At 42.7% G+C, this 20,166-nt stretch overlaps 1 protein-coding gene across 1 annotated transcript in view; it reads right to left on the bottom strand.

Annotated features, from left to right (window-relative positions):
* Nucleotides 1–20,166, bottom strand: part of LOC147709194 (uncharacterized) — a 575,919-nt gene that overhangs the window by 46,167 nt on the left and 509,586 nt on the right. Inside the window, exon 23 of the mRNA XM_086925447.1 lies at nt 7,071–7,242. Within this exon, the coding sequence (XP_086781573.1) occupies nt 7,071–7,242 (172 nt within the window). The remainder of the gene's footprint in view (nt 1–7,070; nt 7,243–20,166) is intronic.

The following is a 20,166-nucleotide window of genomic DNA, read 5'->3' as shown; positions in this document are numbered from 1 at the left end:
CACTGAAGGGCAATGGGAGCTCACCTGCTCCGCAGAGGGTGAAGGGTGCTCAGTGCTCAATTTGTTCTGGTGTTTCCGGTGCTTAACACCGGCACTAATTACTCAGGGCCGGGTCCTCATGACGTATTGGATTACTTAAATTCATGCGGGTCTCCCCGGTGAACAGCTGATAATCGCATGGGACTGTGTGCTAAAATATTGGACACTATTCAAATGTCCCAGTTCTTTATTTTTGTAGAACATGGAACTTGAAAAGCACAGCATAGGCTGTCAAATGCAGCCAACAGCGCATAGTCTGTTTTTAAACCACGCCTCCTGGGCCCTGCGAAGCGATTGCCCAGGTCTGATGAAATAGGAGTGTTTTTCTGGAACTTTCTTTCCCCACAACTGTGGATCAGGACAAGTGCTGGGTCCAAGCCACGCAAGGGCGGGCATTGCGGGCACAGGAAGTACCCAGTGGGTAGCTGGTGGAGCTCAAGGTTGTCCTGCACGGTGTGAGGTCCAGAAAGCTTTCTCAAGATGACAGTGTAGCCACTGCCTACCTGGTCGCATGGTGGGACACTAACGCCAATAATCCCTAAGGGGGCCGTCTGGCAATGGGGCCGGTACAGCAGCGCTGCTGATGCTGCTGTGAAAGCAGCTGGCAAAACCGTGCCCAGACCTGGCTCTGCCATTGCTGCACCCAGAGAAGATGTTCCCCGGCACAGGGCACCGCAGATCTGTGGGGTACACATGAATCAAGCGTGTAATCACCCCTCAGGCGCAGGCGAGTCTGTCCCCACTTAGTTTTCACCCATGGCCCCCCTCACGCCAGCATGCTGTACAAACACAGTCTAATATGCCACAAAAGATGCAAGCAGCACGTCAAGCAGCAGGCCGGCCACAGAGTAATTCAAACTAAAAGGCGGTGAGTAAAGATTGTGTAACTTGCTAAAAGTAGTGTGTGAAGATACTCTGAAGCAAGTAATGGAAGGTCAAATTTACGCTACTACAAAATGTTTAGCCTGTGGTTCTGGCAACGTGATTTTTACTAGTTTGCCCTGCAAATAAAGGGCAGCCCGGTCCCTGCTGCTGAAGGCGTGACTCTCTTTTGGTGATCAACCGTGTGCATCTGTGGTGTATACGTGTTAGAGAACAAAACACTTGTTAATATGTGAATGTTTTAAAAAGATATATCTGTAGCTGCAGAAATACTTTGTGAGCTGATTGTCTTGCAGGAAAAGAAGTCTAGTCTATGCAGCATGTGCAGGTGGTGAAAAAACAATGGTGCATCCTTACAGTCTGCTCCTGCCAGGGGGAAAACAGGTACAATTTAGAATATACAGGTAACTGGTAAGTGAACGTGCCACATGTTCTCTCTAGAGCATCACAAGGTTAGAGCCGCTAAATAAACTGTTTGTCAATTTTGGTTAAAAACAACAAAAAACATAAATGCAAAGGGCAAACATCACAACAACCTGCTTCACAGTACCATAAAAGAGGAATGTGCAGGCTTCGTTCTTAAAAAGTCTAAGACTTTATTTATTTATTTATTGACATTTGTAGAGCGCGGCGAATACCCGTGGGCGACTCTGCGCTAATTAAGGGATGGATCAGCAACTGGGGTAAAGAAGATATACAAGGCTATTGGTCAAATAACCACGTCTTTAGCTGTTTGTGAACAGGGAGGGACTTGCTCGGATATGTGCAGGAAGGGTGTTCCAGAGTCTAGGGGCGGCAACCAGGAAACGCCTGTCGCCCCAGGTGACTGTTCTAGTGCGAGGCACAGCCAAGAGGTTCTGAATAGAGGAACGAAGAGATCGGGTTGGGACATGATGGAGAAGATTCTGTTTGAGAAAGTGGGGACCTTGATTATTGAGTGACTTGTAAACAATACACAGCGATTTGAATTTGATACGGCTGCGTATCGGGAGCCAATGGAGATCCCTAATGATGTTTGTAACTGGTGCGAACTTGGGGATCCCAGCCAGCATTCGTGCGGCTGCATTTTGGATTGACTGCATCTTATTTGTCACTCGGACTTGGGCATTTAAGAATAGAGCGTTACAATAGTCCAAGGAGGACAGGACTAGTGAGCTGAACAGTGTTTTCCCGGCCGTGTTCGGTAGGCAAGGTAGTATTTTCCTAATCATTCTCAATTTCATATGAGCTGAAGCCGCAGTTTTATTCGCATGTGCCATAAAATTGAGGCCAGCATCGAAGATGACGCCTAGATTTCTCACTTTGCTAGCTGGACTCGGCGGGGGACCGAAAGATGGTGGCCACCAGACAGGTGACCAGCCCAGGGAGAGGTGACCGAAGATGACCACTTCAGTTTTTTCTGAATTGAGTTTCAGACAATCCGTGGCCATCCAGTCACCTATTGCCATCATTCCTCTCGTGAATCGATTGGCCACTTCCTCCCCGTCCCCTTTGATAGCCAGTACCAATTGGGTGTCATCGGCGTAGGAGGTCAGGCTCATCCCAAATGCGTTGATGACATTTGCAAGGTCCGACACGTAGATATTAAATAGTGTCGGACTCAGGGATGAGCCTTCAGGGACCCCACACGGCAGAGACACCTTCGATGATTGGTAGGGTCCTAGAGATACTGCTTTTGATCTATTGGCCAGAAACGATACAAGCAGGTCCGGAGCAGTTTTCTGGACCCCCAGTCGTTCGACACGGTCGACTAAGATCTTGTGGTCGACCGTGTCGAAGGCCGCCGAAAGATCCAGCAGTACCAGGAGTGCTGTCCCCCCCTGGTCTCGTATGGCTCTGATGTCATCCGCAGCCTTTAGAAGGGCAGTTTCCGTGCCATGACATTTGCGGAATCCGAACTGGGTGTTGTCGAGCAACTGGTGCTGCTCCACAAATTCCGACAATTGCTGATTCATGGCTTTTTCTATTACCTTAGCGAGGAAAGGAAGACTGGCTATCGGACGATAGTTTTTCAGGTCATCTTTATTCAAATTAGCTTTCTTTAAGAGGGGTTTGACCAACGTATGTTTCAGAGAAGCCGGGAAAATTCCGGAGCTAAACAGTGTTGCAAACATGAGTAATAACCGGTATCAACGTGTCCATAACTGGCATAAGAACTTTGAGCGGACACGGGTCTAATGCAGAACCTGATTTGATTCATGAAATAATACTCCTTGTCTGATCCATAGTGAGCTCGACAAAGCGGGTCAGTGTGTTATCCCGTGAGGTGGAGGACAAGGATAGTGGTGTAGAGAACACTTGAGAACACTTGCACGGAAAATAATCTCTTCTTGCCATACATTGAACTTTTAACTTGAGGTATTAGTTAGAGCAGCTCTTCACCCAATATGTGAACCTTGACAGTATTTTATTTGCCATACCAATAAAGAATTTGGGCTGTGGCACAAAGTTAACCTGGTATGATTTTTGCCACCTCCTTGCACTTCCCCAAAAATGCTGCACTTTGTTTCAACGGCGGGAACTGCCATTGTTTGATATGCATCGCTTAAATTTAGTGCTTTATGTGAGAGGTGGGTGCAGGACTCAGATTCTCCTCAGTGAGCTTATAAAATTGTGGCTTTCGTCAAGGAATGGTAGAAATAACCACCTGTGAATTAGATTGCATGGATTAGGGAACTTTATTTCGCACTTGCGAGTTGCTAGCTACATTTCCAAGAATAAAATCCTGACAGTTTGTTGTTGTTTTAAGAGTCTGCAAAAACTCAGGTGTGTTACAGAATTCTACTTTAAACACAATTGTAGGTATTCATTTGTAACTTGAATCTTGTCTTTTATTACTTAATTATTAGTCAAGGATACTTAACTCAGCACTCAACTCTTCTAAAAGTGCTTTCTAGTTATATTTGCTTGTTGAAGTATGTACAGAGATGGGCTACGAATACCAGGTATAGGAGATTCTGCTTACTTTCTTACCGACCAGGATATTATATACCATGTATGCCATTAGAAAACCATCAGGTGGCAACCCTAGAAAGTGCAGCAAATGTGGCACTACATTTGGGGTGAAGATTTGGAGAGTGGATGACATATGCTCACATCTCAACAACAGCAGGCAGACTCAGTTGAATTTTGTGCTTCATTAGTTCAAAGGGCAGTGTGAAAGCCTCTCTGAATGGAGTTCAATGTCTTACTTCATTTTGAAATAGGTGGCAGTGGAATTGTGTGTCTCACAGCCTGACCGTATAATAGAACAATGTCTTTAAAGCATGAGAGCCCGATTCTCCATCAAAGCCTAATCCCGATGGTATACCAGACACTGTAATATTTTTTATTAGGAATACCTATTGTGATGGCACGTAACATCTGTTGATGACATAAAATTTTAACACAGTTAAAGAATCACTATTGTGTGTCTTGGAAAGCACAGCTATGCATTGATCAGACAGGCCAAGAACGATACAGCCATGTCAACCCTTAACCTTACATATTTATTTACTGTATATTTAATAAAGCAGAGTTGTACTCCTTTGTTACTCTCCCTCAGAATCTGCTTTTCTTTCTTCCCTTCACACCTCACTCCTTCCCTTGTCTCCATTCTTCCTTCACTTTCTTGCCTATGTCTGCATTTAGCCACCTCCCCTCATTAACTGCTTTTCACTTTTCACCTTCTCATATTTCCTTCCACTCTCCTTTTATGCGCTCTTCTTTGTCTACTCTCCTCCCCTTGCCTTTCTCCTCTTTGCACTTTTCATTCTCATTATGTTCCTTTCCAATCCTGCACTCTCAATCACAATGCTTTTCCCATTTGTCTACACATTCTATGTCTACTTTTGTATCTTTGCATCTATCGTTGCCTTCAGACCTCTCCTCCTTCCTAACTCTCCCTTTAATGTTTTTCTTACTTAAACACACCTCTTCATATCCACTCCAGGAATCTGTGTTTGATCTCAAAGTCATCCATTTAAATCTTGGTGTGTTTACTCAGGGCCAGAAGTAGGTAAGTATATTTTACCGACTCATAAATACCAAATTTTACCGATTCGGTATTTATGAATTGGTAAAATTGAAGGAGGGATATTTAGGTAAATTCGGTAATTGAATTACAGAATCTGTAAAATTTGGTATTTACCGAATCGGTAAATACCGATTTGGTAATGCCCATTGATTCCTATGGGCCTTGAAGCCCATAGGATTCAATGGGCATTACCAAATCGGTATTTACTGATTCAGTAAATACCGAATCCTACAAAGATGCAGGGGGTGTCACTTTGACACCCTCTAGCACCCCAAATACAGGCATGTGTGCCATGTGGCACACAGACATGCCCTAAGGGCATGTCTGTCTGTCACATGGCATAGGTGTGCATGCACACATGTGCATGCACACCTGGATTCGGTATTTTACCACCCAATTGGATTGGGTGGTAAAATACTGAATCTGTAATACCGATTCGGTATTTTACCGATTCAGTAAATTTACCGATTCAGTAAATTTACGGAATCGGTAAAATTGGCCACCTACATCATAAATACCCATTTACCGGTCGGTAACGGCCGAAATAGGCCGTTACCGGTCAGTAAATGGCCTCCTACATCTGGCCCATAGTCTTTCATCTTTCTGAGGTCGATAAAATCAGTGCCACTGAGTTGACTAACCGTTTTAATTTGAGGCCCTCCCTGGTGAATGTGCTGTATTAGCATAGATGGTGTGTTAAGGACATAGAAATACATTTTAACTTTTTTGTTAAAATTTCTTTGCAATATTACACTGTCATTATCCCCTGTGTCCCTTCCTTGACCCAGTACTTTTCATGCTTGCATGCATTCCCCCGACCTCCTTATTTTCCTTAATCTTATCTTCTTCCTTTCCATTTTCTCTTCATCTGCCTCTCCAGCCACGCCTCCTCTTTTCTTTACATTCTTGCTTCCTTCCATCCTCATTCATTACCCAGCCTTCCTTCCGTGGTGCATTTCTTCTTTCCTCCTCCATTTGATCCTCACTTTCACTTTTTTCTGCTCCTTCCTTCCTCCCTTCTTTAATTTCTTCCTGTCTTATCCTCAACTCTTCCTTCTGCTTTTCTTCCTTTTTTCCTTTCTACTTTCTATTCATCTATCACACATTGTTCCATATTTTCTACCTCTAGCCCTTCATTTATTCCTTTCACATTCTATTCTTATTGCCTCCTTCTTCAATCCATTACTTATCGATTTCCTCACTACTGTACAGTACTTTTCTTCCTGCTTACATTTGTTGCTGCCTTCTTTCATGTATTCCTTCCTCCATCCCTTCCTTTTTTCAAACAGCACACTACAAGCACATTCTCTTTAGTTTGCAAAGCTGCCTCATGTCCTTAAATCATCTTTTTAAAGCTGCATTTTGAGTTGCACACACATTCTCTCATGTGAGTTCACTTTTGAGTTGTTTTCATAGACTTTCCATAGTTTATATGATTCATATTGATTTGGAGAGCACATTTATCGCCCAGGAGATGGGGCAAGTGTGTAGGTGTAGTGTCCCTGAGGTGCTTGTATGAAGAGCCATGTCTTCATCTTCTTGCGGAACTCAAAAAGTGAGGAGGTGGCTCTGATGTGTTTAGGCTAGTGGATGTGAGTAAAGCCAATAAAGGAAGTGGGTGAGGCCAGTAGACAAAGTGCGCAGAGTCGTAAAAGTGGGTGTGGTCTCCTAAAAAATGTGAGTACCTCCACTCAACTTTTTACAAATTAAGCACTGAGGGTACTGCTATACGCCCAATCGTATGCCCTCATAACATTTGGTTCAGAATTTGTCTTTATCAATTGGTTCATATGTGTCTTGGTAGTGTGGCAAGAGAAGAGGAGAGATCCACCAATACCGGATAAATGTTTTGCTGTATAATGCATTTTTATGTTTTCTTCTTTCAGACATTGCCTTGTACGTAAACGTAGTTGAACATTAAAGACAGTAATTAAGCAATTGCATGCAATATCTTTCGGCTGTCTAGTCATTATATTGGCAGGTTTTGGACATTTGCAATGCTTTGGACTTGATATTAATAAAGATAGAGTGCCATTGTGAACTACCTTTGTTTTTAAATCAAAACGTACTGGAAATATGTCACTATTTTTCAGGGTGAGTAAATGGAACAATATATAATTATGGTGAAACTTACTCTGCAGTCCCACTTCTGGTTCTTCCACAGCAGAAGCAAAGGATGAACAGGAGTAACAGCAGCAGCAGAAGAGGAATCCCAATGCCAAGCACTAAACCCAGAATCAGATTGTTGTATTTTGCATCTTTTGTAATTTGAGTTGCTGAATAATTTGCATTTCCAAGTGAGTTAACTGTTAATTGAGAAAAAACAGAATTTGGTCTATAATTCCTAACATAGATAATGTGAAGTTAGACTGTAAAGAGTTATTAATAAAATGTTCCAACCTTATTAACGAAATATATAGATAAACTCTGCCATTTACATTCATAAATCACTTGCTTACAAAGTGCATGATTGCAAAGTCAGGCTGTGGAGGGGTAGTTAATGAGCATTGTTGCTCTACACATACATTTTTATACACATACATACACATACGTGGTGGATCTATGACAGAATTTCGACAGACAGAATTTCGACCTACACAAATATCGGCGCAATTATATCGATTGCAAGAATATCGACGCCCTATGTACAACATGGTAAGTACCAAAATATCGAAAAAATAATATCGATGTTAAAAATATCGTTGTTAAATATATCGTTTTTTTGGGGGTTTAAAAAAACATGAAAAATACTGTAAATAATACTTATAAATTACTTAAACATATTTAAATATATTTAATAATGGTAAAAAAAAATACATATTTAATTAAAAAAAATACAAATTAACAAATCATATATAATATATACTTACTTAACAATATTTACTATTCCCACTCCAGAGGGTGCAACAGTAGGGAAAGTGTTGGATAGAGTAAGGGTATAAATTACTATTCCCACTCCAGAGGGTGCAACAGTAGGGAAAGCGTTGGATAGCGGGTGGGTAAAAATTACTATTCCCACTCCAGAGGGTGCAACAGTAGGGAAAGTGTTGGATAGCGTAGGAGTATAAATTACTATTCCCACTCCAGAGGGTGCAACAGTAAGGAAAGTGTTGGATAACGGGTGTGTAAAAATTACTATTCTCACTCCAGAGGGTGCAACAGTAGGGAAAGTGTTGGATAGCGTAGGGGTAAAAATTACTATTCCCACTCCAGAGGGTGCCACAGTAGGGAAAGCGTTGGATAGCGGGTGGGTAAAAATTACTATTCTCACTCTAGAGGGTGCAACAGTAGGGAAAGTGTTGGGTAGCGTAAGGGTAAAAATTACTATTCCCACTCCTAAGGGTGCAACAGTAGGGAAAACGTTGGATAGCGGATGGGTAAAAATTACTATTCTCACTCCAAAGGGTGCAACAGTAGGGAAAGTGTTGGATAGCGTAGGGGTAAAAATTACTATTCCCACTCTAGAGGGTGCAACAGTAGGGAAAGTGTTTGATAGCGTAAGGGTAAAAATGACTATTCCCACTCCAAAGGGTGCAACAGTAGGGAAAGCGTTGGATAACGAAGGGTAAAAATGACTATTCTCACTCCAGAGGGTGCAACAGTAGAGAAAGTGTTGGATAGAGTAGGGGTATAAATTACTATTCCCACTCCAGAGGGTGCAATAGTAGGGAAAGCGTTGGATAGCGGGTGGGTAAAAATTACTATTCTCACTCCAGAGGGTGCAACAGTAGGGAAAGTGTTGGATAGCGTAGGGGTAACAATTACTATTCCCACTCCAGAGGGTGCCACAGTAGGGAAAGCGTTGGATAGCGGGTGGGTAAAAATTACTATTCTCACTCCAAAGGATCCAAAGGATGCAACAGTAGGGAAAGTGTTGGATAGCGTAGGGGTAAAAATTACTATTCCCACTCCAGAGGGTGCAACAGTAGGGAAAGTGTTGGATAGCGTAAGGGTAAATATTACTATTCCCACCCCACCCTATTCCCCTAGAAACAAACAACACGCTCCAGTACTATCACCTAACATTTAATTGAAAATTAATTATCAATTAAATAATTACTTAATCAATTGAAATAATTAATTGCAAATAAAATATACATAAAAATATAATAATTTATTTGTAATTAAATCAGTTCCCACCCTATTCCCCTATAAACCGACAACCCGCTCCAGTAGTAACACATAACATTTAATTTAAAATTACATTAATTACCAATTAAATAATTACTTTATCAATTAAAAATATTAATTACCAATTAAATAATTAATTTATCAATTAATAAAATTAATTACCAATTAATAAATTACAAATTAAAATATGCTTACAAATTATTTAATTAATTACAATTAAATTACTTCCCACCCTATTCCCCTATAAACCCACAACCCGCTCCAGTAGTAAAACATATAATTTACTTATAAATATACATAAATTATCAATTAATTAATCAATTAAAATAATTCATTGCCAATTAATATTTAATTACAAAATAAATTAATCATTAAAAAATAATTAATTAATTACAAATAAATTACTTCCCACCCTATTCCCCTAAAAACCCACAACCCGCTCTGGTAGTAAAACATATAATTTACTTTGATATATTTTTTTTATATAAAAAATATTAAACACATATTAGAACAATTAATTTAAATACTTCACTAAAATTTCTAACACATATTAGTAAATCGATATTACTTACATCGATATATATGCTATCGATATAAGTAATGTCGATATTACTAACATCGATATATATGCTTTCGATATAAGTAATTCCGATATTACTTACCTTAGGGTCGATATTCTGTCCATCGATATTCTGGACATCGATATTCTGTCCCTTCGATATTAGCTACTCGATATAAGTGTAAGTCGAAATTAAAGATTCGATATTTTGACTGTGTACCCATGGTAGAGCTTGGCTCAAAGCAAGCACTGCCTTAAATTGGTAGAACTGCATTGTTTCTTAAGGAGCAGCCTCAGATAGTTCTAGTATTGGAAATCCTTGACCCATTTGTCCATTCTCCAATGGACTGGTAGGTCCTATTTGTGTTGGTAACACTCTAGTTTGGGCGGGGAGACAATTTCTAATGTTTCCTTTCTGTGACCTTAGTGCCAGCAAACATGTCCCTGTCAGTCACAAACTTTTGTCTTTTGAATTTCATTTGTCCTCAATGTTGGGGAATTCTTGAAAAAATATATTAGCCTGCTTGACATTCAAGTGTGATGAAAATGCATCCATCAATGGCATTCAAGTGAGGAAATGCATCCACCAATGTGGTGGATGGAATTTTATCAAAGAGATCCCTGCCACAGAAGTGAGGATCACTAAATATGGCAGGCAGAATTCCATCAGAGCAGCAGAGCCCATGGATTTAACTGACCTGAAGGGCAAACAGGCTACCTGTCATACTTAAGTGACTCCATTAGTCCTAAAATTCCCGGAGTGTGTCATACCGCCTCGTGGAAGAATTTATTAAGAATCAGGTCTAAGACTCGCGCTGCGTTGCATGAAAGGGAGAGACCACAGATGCTACATGTTTACAAAGATATGGAGTATTTGTGCTCTTTCCTTGTGCTGGAGTACCGTGTGCTGCCTAGCACCAATACAGGCACACTCCACCATAGTGTAAGGGTGCCTACATTATAATGGACATGATTGTTTTTGTGCAGGAAGGAATATCCTCCTGCACAAAAACCATACAAAAAGGAATATTCCTTGTCCAATGGGTGATTCAGAATACATCACTCATAGAAGGAGGAAATAACTAGGAGATATTTCTCCTTGTTCCGCCATCCTCTTCGAGGCATACCAATTTTAAGCAATCCCAGGGTTAAAAACATTTGTAAACGAGAAATTTAGCAAAATCCATGGGTGGATGCATGGGAACGCCCATGGAATGCCTACCAGCTTGAAATGTAATGTAACACACCACAAGCTGTGTTGTGTTATGTTTCTTTCCAAAGCCACACAAGGAGGCGCAAATTGCCTTTTGCATGGCTTTGTAAAGCCAGATGAAGCCTTTGCATTGTCCTTGCATCATGCAAAGGCTTAGTAAATCTGGGACAGAATGCACAAAAGAAGTGCATAGTGAAAAGTTAAAGACTCAGGGCATGATTTAGATCGTGGCGGTCTTGCTGCCGTCCCGCCGCTGCACAGGTTCCAAGTACTCTGTCGAGTTAACGGTCTTCCGCCCACCGTAATTAGATGCATACGAGACACACAGAAGACCACTGTGTCTTCTCAAGCAAAAACTCCTGCCAACCTAACAGCGGTCTATTGCCAATTTGGATGCTCCTCCAGGGTTGGTGTTGTCCTGGCGGCAGAGTCTAGATGGCGGGGTGATCATGGTGGTGAGGAGACAGGTAAGAGACATTTTTGTTTTGTGTAAACCACATATATTTTGTGTATGTGTCCATATGTGCATGTAGGTTACAGTCACATCTCATACAGTTAAGCACATTGGGGCGGGGGAGTTGATAGAGGACGGAATAGGGAAAATAAAATAAATAAATAAATCCAATTCTGTCATCTGTCAACTTACCCCTGCCCCACCCTGCTTACCAGCAGGAGCTGCAAATGGTAGGTTATGTGTAGTGACCCTATTTTGTACATTCTGCACCGTATCCTCCCAACCTACACACAACGTGCAATGTATACCGGTACATACCACAAACACTTACCTTTGAGTCCAGTAAGCAGTAGCGCTAGTCCATTGTGGTCAAGGTGTGCCAGGACCAGGAGACCCTGACAAAAGAGAACCGCAGCCTGTACCCCGAAAAAGGTGAGTTTTCACCCCTTTTCGTATCTTTCTGCCAACTCGAAGAAGGAGGGATTTCCTTCGAAACAAGTGAGAACTAAATCTGGAGTGTGGGAATCCTGGCTGGAGTCCCACCGCCACATGCTACAGCCCATGGGCTGGGAGCAAAGTCCTGGTGGAGTCAGAAGGACTGCAGCATTCTTCTCACCTAATGCTAGCCAATATCTAAATTGGGTAGGCGGACTACCAGGTAGGTGTGCGGGAAGACCACCAAAAAAGCAAGCATATCATTCAGGCCCTAAATGTTACACTGGTACTAATACAGTAGGTATGCAAAATACAACAACTTAATTCAATCTGCACTCCTTAGCAATTCAAGCAGACAAAAGACAACCAGACCGTGCTTTGTGTTTCATGTTTCATGGAATATGCATGACACCAATCATAAATCATGCAGTGTACACAATTTAAACTAATGTATCAAGCCCAATCCCTGCTGTTGAAGCAGCAGCACACGAACTAGCTGAATGACTTGTGATCACTGCTGTAGATGTAGCACCCTAAATCACTGTGCACCAGTGTGAAGGGGGCCCAGATTGTTGTGCTGCAAGTGATTTAGGCCAAGGGTTATCTGCTGTATGTGTGCAGGGCCATTGTGGTTTGTAGAAGAAAGACTTCCTTACCTACTTGTGCATCCAATGCAGAAACATGTGTAAACAAGGAATGGGTCGAAGATTAGGGGTGCAGAGGTGTAACATATTTTAAAATATATATATATATATATATATATATATATATATATATATATATATATATATATATATATATATATATATATATATATATATATATATATATGTACTCTGTTTTTCCTGCAGAAGAGGATAAACATCTTTTTAATGGTCCACCTAATTCATATGAAATATATTACTTTTAAGTGTGGGTTTCAGCCAATGGCCTACACCCAAACTACCTTCCCCAGTTCATGTCTCGCCCATTGGTTGACACTGGGAGGTATACAAAGGGCCCTTAGGTGCTCTGCACCAGAGGGATTCATTTTTTTTTTATTAGGCTCCCCATGAAGAGCTTGCAAAGTAACCCAATTGTTTCTTTTAGTTAACTGTAATGATGATTAGCAGGCAGAGGACGCTGACTGCATTACAGTAAAGTGAAAGTAAAATGAACTGTGCTCATTTTACTTCCACTGGATCAGTGCATGGGCTGTAAGAAATTGGGTTGTTGGTTGACTGGGGGCTGAGCCCTGGTCAAAGAGCAACCACAGACCTCGTCAGGGCGAGGCACAAACCACCCCCAAATTAACCTGTGCTCAACCCTCTGTAGCTTGGCATAGAGCAGTCAGGCTTAAGTTAGAGACAATGTGTAAAGTATTAGTGCAACATTTGAAAAAGTTACATAGTAAAAAACACCACCCAAAACGGATCCTACACCAAGTTAAAAAAATAGGATACCATGTACAAAATAAAACAAGACCAAAATGACAGAAATCCAATCTATTGCACTGGAGTTTTGAATTTTTAAAGAGTTTAATAAAAACAGTGTCAAAAAGCACAAATTGTGACATTGGGCAATCAGGCTGGGCTGGCCCGGATCAAAGTCACACTTTCAGGCCAACCGCAATGGCGTGCAGGTCGGCTACAGTTACTGATGTTTACAGTCTCAAATCCATTCCTAAAGTCCTGTTCATGATAAAGGAGGATGCGAGGAGGAAGGAGAGCGCCAAGGGAGGCTGCTGGCAATGTGTGAAGAGCAGGCTAGGCATTGCTGGAGATGGTGGTGGCTGCCGGAGCTTTGCATTGGCTCACTGTGCCCTAATTTTTAAATATATTGCTCCCTGCCCTCTGGGCGGTCCAGGGCCTACCCTAGCAGTGACTTATCTGTACTAAAAAGGAAGGTTTGGGCCTGGAAAAAAGTTGATTTGGCCAGATTGACATAGCAGTTTAAAAAAATGCACATATAAAGGCTGCAATGGCAGGCCTGAGACATATTTGAAGTGATACTTAAGTAGTTGGCACAATCAGTGCTGCAGACCCCCTAGCAGCATTTAATATACAGGCCCTGGGCACAGGTAGTGCCACTTTGCTAGGGATTTACGAGTAACTTAAATATTGCAATTAGGTATAAGCCAATCCTACCATGTTTAAGGGGAGAGGACAAGAACTGGTTAGTAGTGGTAAAGTGTGAGTCCTAAAGCCAACAAAAACAAATTCAGCAAAAATGAAGGAGTGAAGGCAAAACGTTTGAGGATAAGATTGAGGAAAGGGCCGATTCCAACAAGGGGGCAAATATCAGCCCAGAATACGGATTGCTTTGGGAGAAGTATTGTTCGAAAGGGAAGAATCGTCCCTTCCCAATGGTACTTCTTCCGACTGGATCCCTGCTACTGGATTGCCACAGTAGAGCAATTCCCAGGCAGGGACCCACCTACTAGGCACCAAGGATAGGGGAAGTGGTCCCTTAGGCAAAGGTTTGTGCTACTCCCCACATATTGAAATATTTCAGTCTTTCTTCTCCCTCTGGAGGTAAGATAGGGTTAATTATCCCAATCCGCCCCCCCCAGCGGAAGATGCCCAATAGCTGCCAGGGATAGGATTAGTTTTTTTAAATATAGGGGTGGGTGATGACTACCACGGACATGGGCATGCCCTATCCTATTTAAATGACGCTGAGGGCAGAGAGTTGTTACCCCATCTCCCCCTGGGGCAGATGGGGCATTTACCATCACTCTGCCCCGTGGGCAGAAAGTCCGCTAGACACTAAGGACTGCATTCCTGCAATCTTTTTGGGGAGAAGCAGCCCTCCCTGGGCATGGACCCATGCTCCCACCGACCCCAGGGGCCAAAAGATGTGCTGCCCCTCTTGAGGGATGAATAGGGTATTCAACCTACCAGACCCAGTCAGTTCTAAAAACGAGACATCCAGGGGAGTCCAGATTGGTGTGCTTCACCTGGATTCTATACCATTTTCCAACCCACAATGCCCTGCAACATTGATTTAAAACACACATTTTCCTTGAATTTCTGTGAAGAAATTTTCTAGAAACTGTGGAGAGCCACAAATGTCCTACCAAATTGCATTCCCCCAAGTCTTCTGATAAAAAAGTATACCTCATTAGTGTGGGTGGGTCTGCAGACCTTGACACAAATGACCCTAAAGAGCTACGTGGAGAGATCAGCAGTATGTGTAGCTGCGGGTTTTGGGGACTTGCTTGGCCGCCAGCCATGGAAGCCTACTAACCACAGACATTTGTTAAAATTAGACAACTAGGGATTCAAGAGTGGTGTTTCTTGTATGGATCCCACAAGGTTTTTTAACCCACAATGCCTTGCAAGCCTCTCACTTTGCCTGAATCATGCATTTTTCCTTGCATTTCTGTGATGGATATTTCTTAAACCAACAGGAATCCACAAAATTCCTACCAACCAGTTTAGCCCCATTTGTGCAGATAAAAACACTTTGCAACTTATGAGATTGGGTCCCACAACAAGAATGTTACCCAGAACAGGAACAGATCAAACAGAGGTCGATTGGGTTGTTCCGCCATCCTCTTCGAGGCATACCAATTTTAAGCAATCCCAGGGTTAAAAACATTTGTAAACGAGAAATTTAGCAAAATCCATGGGTGGATGCATGGGAACGCCCATGGAATGCCTACCAGCTTGAAATGTAATGTAACACACCACAAGCTGTGTTGTGTTATGTTTCTTTCCAAAGCCACACAAGGAGGCGCAAATTGCCTTTTGCATGGCTTTGTAAAGCCAGATGCAGCCTTTGCATTGTCCTTGCATCATGCAAAGGCTTAGTAAATCTGGGACAGAATGCACAAAAGAAGTGCATAGTGAAAAGTTAAAGACTCAGGGCATGATTTAGATCGTGGCGGTCTTGCTGCCGTCCCGCCGCTGCGCAGGTTCCAAGTACTCTGTCGAGTTAACGGTCTTCCGCCCACCGTAATTAGATGCATACGAGACACACAGAAGACCACTGTGTCTTCTCAAGCAAAAACTCCTGCCAACCTAACAGCGGTCTATTGCCAATTTGGATGCTCCTCCAGGGTTGGTGTTGTCCTGGCGGCAGAGTCTAGATGGCGGGGTGATCATGGTGGTGAGGAGACAGGTAAGAGACATTTTTGTTTTGTGTAAACCACATATATTTTGTGTATGTGTCCATATGTGCATGTAGGTTACAGTCACATCTCATACAGTTAAGCACATTGGGGCGGGGGAGTTGATAGAGGACGGAATAGGGAAAATAAAATAAATAAATAAATCCAATTCTGTCATCTGTCAACTTACCCCTGCCCCACCCTGCTTACCAGCAGGAGCTGCAAATGGTAGGTTATGTGTAGTGACCCTATTTTGTACATTCTGCACCGTATCCTCCCAACCTACACACAACGTGCAATGTATACCGGTACATACCACAAACACTTACCTTTGAGTCCAGTAAGCAGTAGCGCTAGTCCATTGTGGTCAAGGTGTGCCAGGACCAGGAGACCCTGACAAAAGAGAACCGCAGCCTGTACCCCGAAAAAGGTGAGTTTTCACCCATTTTCGTATCTTTCTGCCAACTCGAAGAAGGAGGGATTTCCTTTGAAACAAGTGAGAACTAAATCTGGAGTGTGGGAATCCTGGCTGGAGTCCCACCGCCACATGCTACAGCCCATGGGCTGGGAGCAAAGTCCTGGTGGAGTCAGAAGGACTGCAGCATTCTTCTCACCTAATGCTAGCCAATATCTAAATTGGGTAGGCGGACTACCAGGTAGGTGTGCGGGAAGACCACCAAAAAAGCAAGCATATCATTCAGGCCCTAAATGTTACACTGGTACTAATACAGTAGGTATGCAAAATACAACAACTTAATTCAATCTGCACTCCTTAGCAATTCAAGCAGACAAAAGACAACCAGACCGTGCTTTGTGTTTCATGTTTCATGGAATATGCATGACACCAATCATAAATCATGCAGTGTACACAATTTAAACTAATGTATCAAGCCCAATCCCTGCTGTTGAAGCAGCAGCACACGAACTAGCTGAATGACTTGTGATCACTGCTGTAGATGTAGCACCCTAAATCACTGTGCACCAGTGTGAAGGGGGCCCAGATTGTTGTGCTGCAAGTGATTTAGGCCAAGGGTTATCTGCTATATGTGTGCAGGGCCATTGTGGTTTGTAGAAGAAAGACTTCCTTACCTACTTGTGCATCCAATGCAGAAACATGTGTAAACAAGGAATGGGTCGAAGATTAGGGGTGCAGAGGTGTAACATATTTTAAAATATATATATATATATATATATATATGTACTCTGTTTTTCCTGCAGAAGAGGATAAACATCTTTTTAATGGTCCACCTAATTCATATGAAATATATTACTTTTAAGTGTGGGTTTCAGCCAATGGCCTACACCCAAACTACCTTCCCCAGTTCATGTCTCGCCCATTGGTTGACACTGGGAGGTATACAAAGGGCCCTTAGGTGCTCTGCACCAGAGGGATTCATTTTTTTTTTATTAGGCTCCCCATGAAGAGCTTGCAAAGTAACCCAATTGTTTCTTTTAGTTAACTGTAATGATGATTAGCAGGCAGAGGACGCTGACTGCATTACAGTAAAGTGAAAGTAAAATGAACTGTGCTCATTTTACTTCCACTGGATCAGTGCATGGGCTGTAAGAAATTGGGTTGTTGGTTGACTGGGGGCTGAGCCCTGGTCAAAGAGCAACCACAGACCTCGTCAGGGCGAGGCACAAACCACCCCCAAATTAACCTGTGCTCAACCCTCTGTAGCTTGGCATAGAGCAGTCAGGCTTAAGTTAGAGACAATGTGTAAAGTATTAGTGCAACATTTGAAAAAGTTACATAGTAAAAAACACCACCCAAAACGGATCCTACACCAAGTTAAAAAAATAGGATACCATGTACAAAATAAAACAAGACCAAAATGACAGAAATCCAATCTATTGCACTGGAGTTTTGAATTTTTAAAGAGTTTAATAAAAACAGTGTCAAAAAGCACAAATTGTGACATTGGGCAATCAGGCTGGGCTGGCCGGATCAAAGTCACACTTTCAGGCCAACCGCAATGGCGTGCAGGTCGGCTACAGTTACTGATGTTTACAGTCTCAAATCCATTCCTAAAGTCCTGTTCATGATAAAGGAGGATGCGAGGAGGAAGGAGAGCGCCAAGGGAGGCTGCTGGCAATGTGTGAAGAGCAGGCTAGGCATTGCTGGAGATGGTGGTGGCTGCCGGAGCTTTGCATTGGCTCACTGTGCCCTAATTTTTAAATATATTGCTCCCTGCCCTCTGGGCGGTCCAGGGCCTACCCTAGCAGTGACTTATCTGTACTAAAAAGGAAGGTTTGGGCCTGGCAAAAAGTTGATTTGGCCAGATTGACATAGCAGTTAAAAAAAATGCACATATACAGGCTGCAATGGCAGGCCTGAGACATATTTGAAGTGATACTTAAGTAGTTGGCACAATCAGTGCTGCAGACCCCCTAGCAGCATTTAATATACAGGCCCTGGGCACAGGTAGTGCCACTTTGCTAGGGATTTACGAGTAACTTAAATATTGCAATTAGGTATAAGCCAATCCTACCATGTTTAAGGGGAGAGGACAAGAACTGGTTAGTAGTGGTAAAGTGTGAGTCCTAAAGCCAACAAAAACAAATTCAGCAAAAATGAAGGAGTGAAGGCAAAACGTTTGAGGATAAGATTGAGGAAAGGGCCGATTCCAACAAGGGGGCAAATATCAGCCCAGAATACGGATTGCTTTGGGAGAAGTATTGTTCGAAAGGGAAGAATCGTCCCTTCCCAATGGTACTTCTTCCGACTGGATCCCTGCTACTGGATTGCCACAGTAGAGCAATTCCCAGGCAGGGACCCACCTACTAGGCACCAAGGATAGGGGAAGTGGTCCCTTAGGCAAAGGTTTGTGCTACTCCCCACATATTGAAATATTTCAGTCTTTCTTCTCCCCCTGGAGGTAAGATAGGGTTAATTATCCCAATCCGCCCCCCCCAGCGGAAGATGCCCAATAGCTGCCAGGGATAGGATTAGTTTTTTTAAATATAGGGGTGGGTGATGACTACCACGGACATGGGCATGCCCTATCCTATTTAAATGACGCTGAGGGCAGAGATTTGTTACCCCATCTCCCCCTGGGGCAGATGGGGCATTTACCATCACTCTGCCCCGTGGGCAGAAAGTCCGCTAGACACTAAGGACTGCATTCCTGCAATCTTTTTGGGGAGAAGCAGCCCTCCCTGGGCATGGACCCATGCTCCCACCGACCCCAGGGGCCAAAAGATGTGCTGCCCCTCTTGAGGGATGAATAGGGTATTCAACCTACCAGACCCAGTCAGTTCTAAAAACGAGACATCCAGGGGAGTCCAGGTTGGTGTGCTTCACCTGGATTCTATACCATTTTCCAACCCACAATGCCCTGCAACATTGATTTAAAACACACATTTTCCTTGAATTTCTGTGAAGAAATTTTCTAGAAACTGTGGAGAGCCACAAATGTCCTACCAAATTGCATTCCCCCAAGTCTTCTGATAAAAAAGTATACCTCATTAGTGTGGGTGGGTCTGCAGACCTTGACACAAATGACCCTAAAGAGCTACGTGGAGAGATCAGCAGTAGGTGTAGCTGCGGGTTTTGGGGACTTGCTTGGCCGCCAGCCATGGAAGCCTACTAACCACAGACATTTGTTAAAATTAGACAACTAGGGATTCAAGAGTGGTGTTTCTTGTATGGATCCCACAAGGTTTTTTAACCCACAATGCCTTGCAAGCCTCTCACTTTGCCTGAATCATGCATTTTTCCTTGCATTTCTGTGATGGATATTTCTTAAACCAACAGGAATCCACAAAATTCCTACCAACCAGTTTAGCCCCATTTGTGCAGATAAAAACACTTTGCAACTTATGAGATTGGGTCCCACAACAAGAATGTTACCCAGAACAGGAACAGATCAAACAGAGGTCGATTGGGTTGACCTTGATTTGATCCATTCCTGTCGCGGGCACTAGACCCAGCCACACGTGGTATAGGTTTTTTATTTTTTTTGGCGCAAGTGACTTTTACTTCCTCTAGATAGTCAGATATCATTGTCTTCTCAGCGCTCCATCAAGGCCATTGCCGACCCCTGCAGGGCTGATCCCAGAACCTCACTAACCCATCCAATCGGTAATAGTGATGGGCGGTGTATACAAAGGGCAGGGACTTAATCAACGCAAGCTAATGACCGGCACTTACTTGGAATTTGGCGCAAGTGGAGCAATGCTGGGTGGTAGGAATATTCAGTGAATATACACTCACACACACACACATATATAGATATATATATGTGTGTGTGTATATATTACCTACTGGCGATAGACAGTTGGTAGTTATAATTTGGACCCCTTTTTGGTTCAGTTGTTGTGGTGGTAGTTTTGGGGTGATCCA

Source organism: Lissotriton vulgaris, chromosome 6, assembly GCF_964263255.1.
Source record: "Lissotriton vulgaris chromosome 6, aLisVul1.2, whole genome shotgun sequence".
NCBI classification, from domain to species: domain Eukaryota; kingdom Metazoa; phylum Chordata; class Amphibia; order Caudata; family Salamandridae; genus Lissotriton; species Lissotriton vulgaris.
Note: the sequence above shows the minus strand (reverse complement) of the source record. Positions and strands in the feature narration are given on the sequence as shown.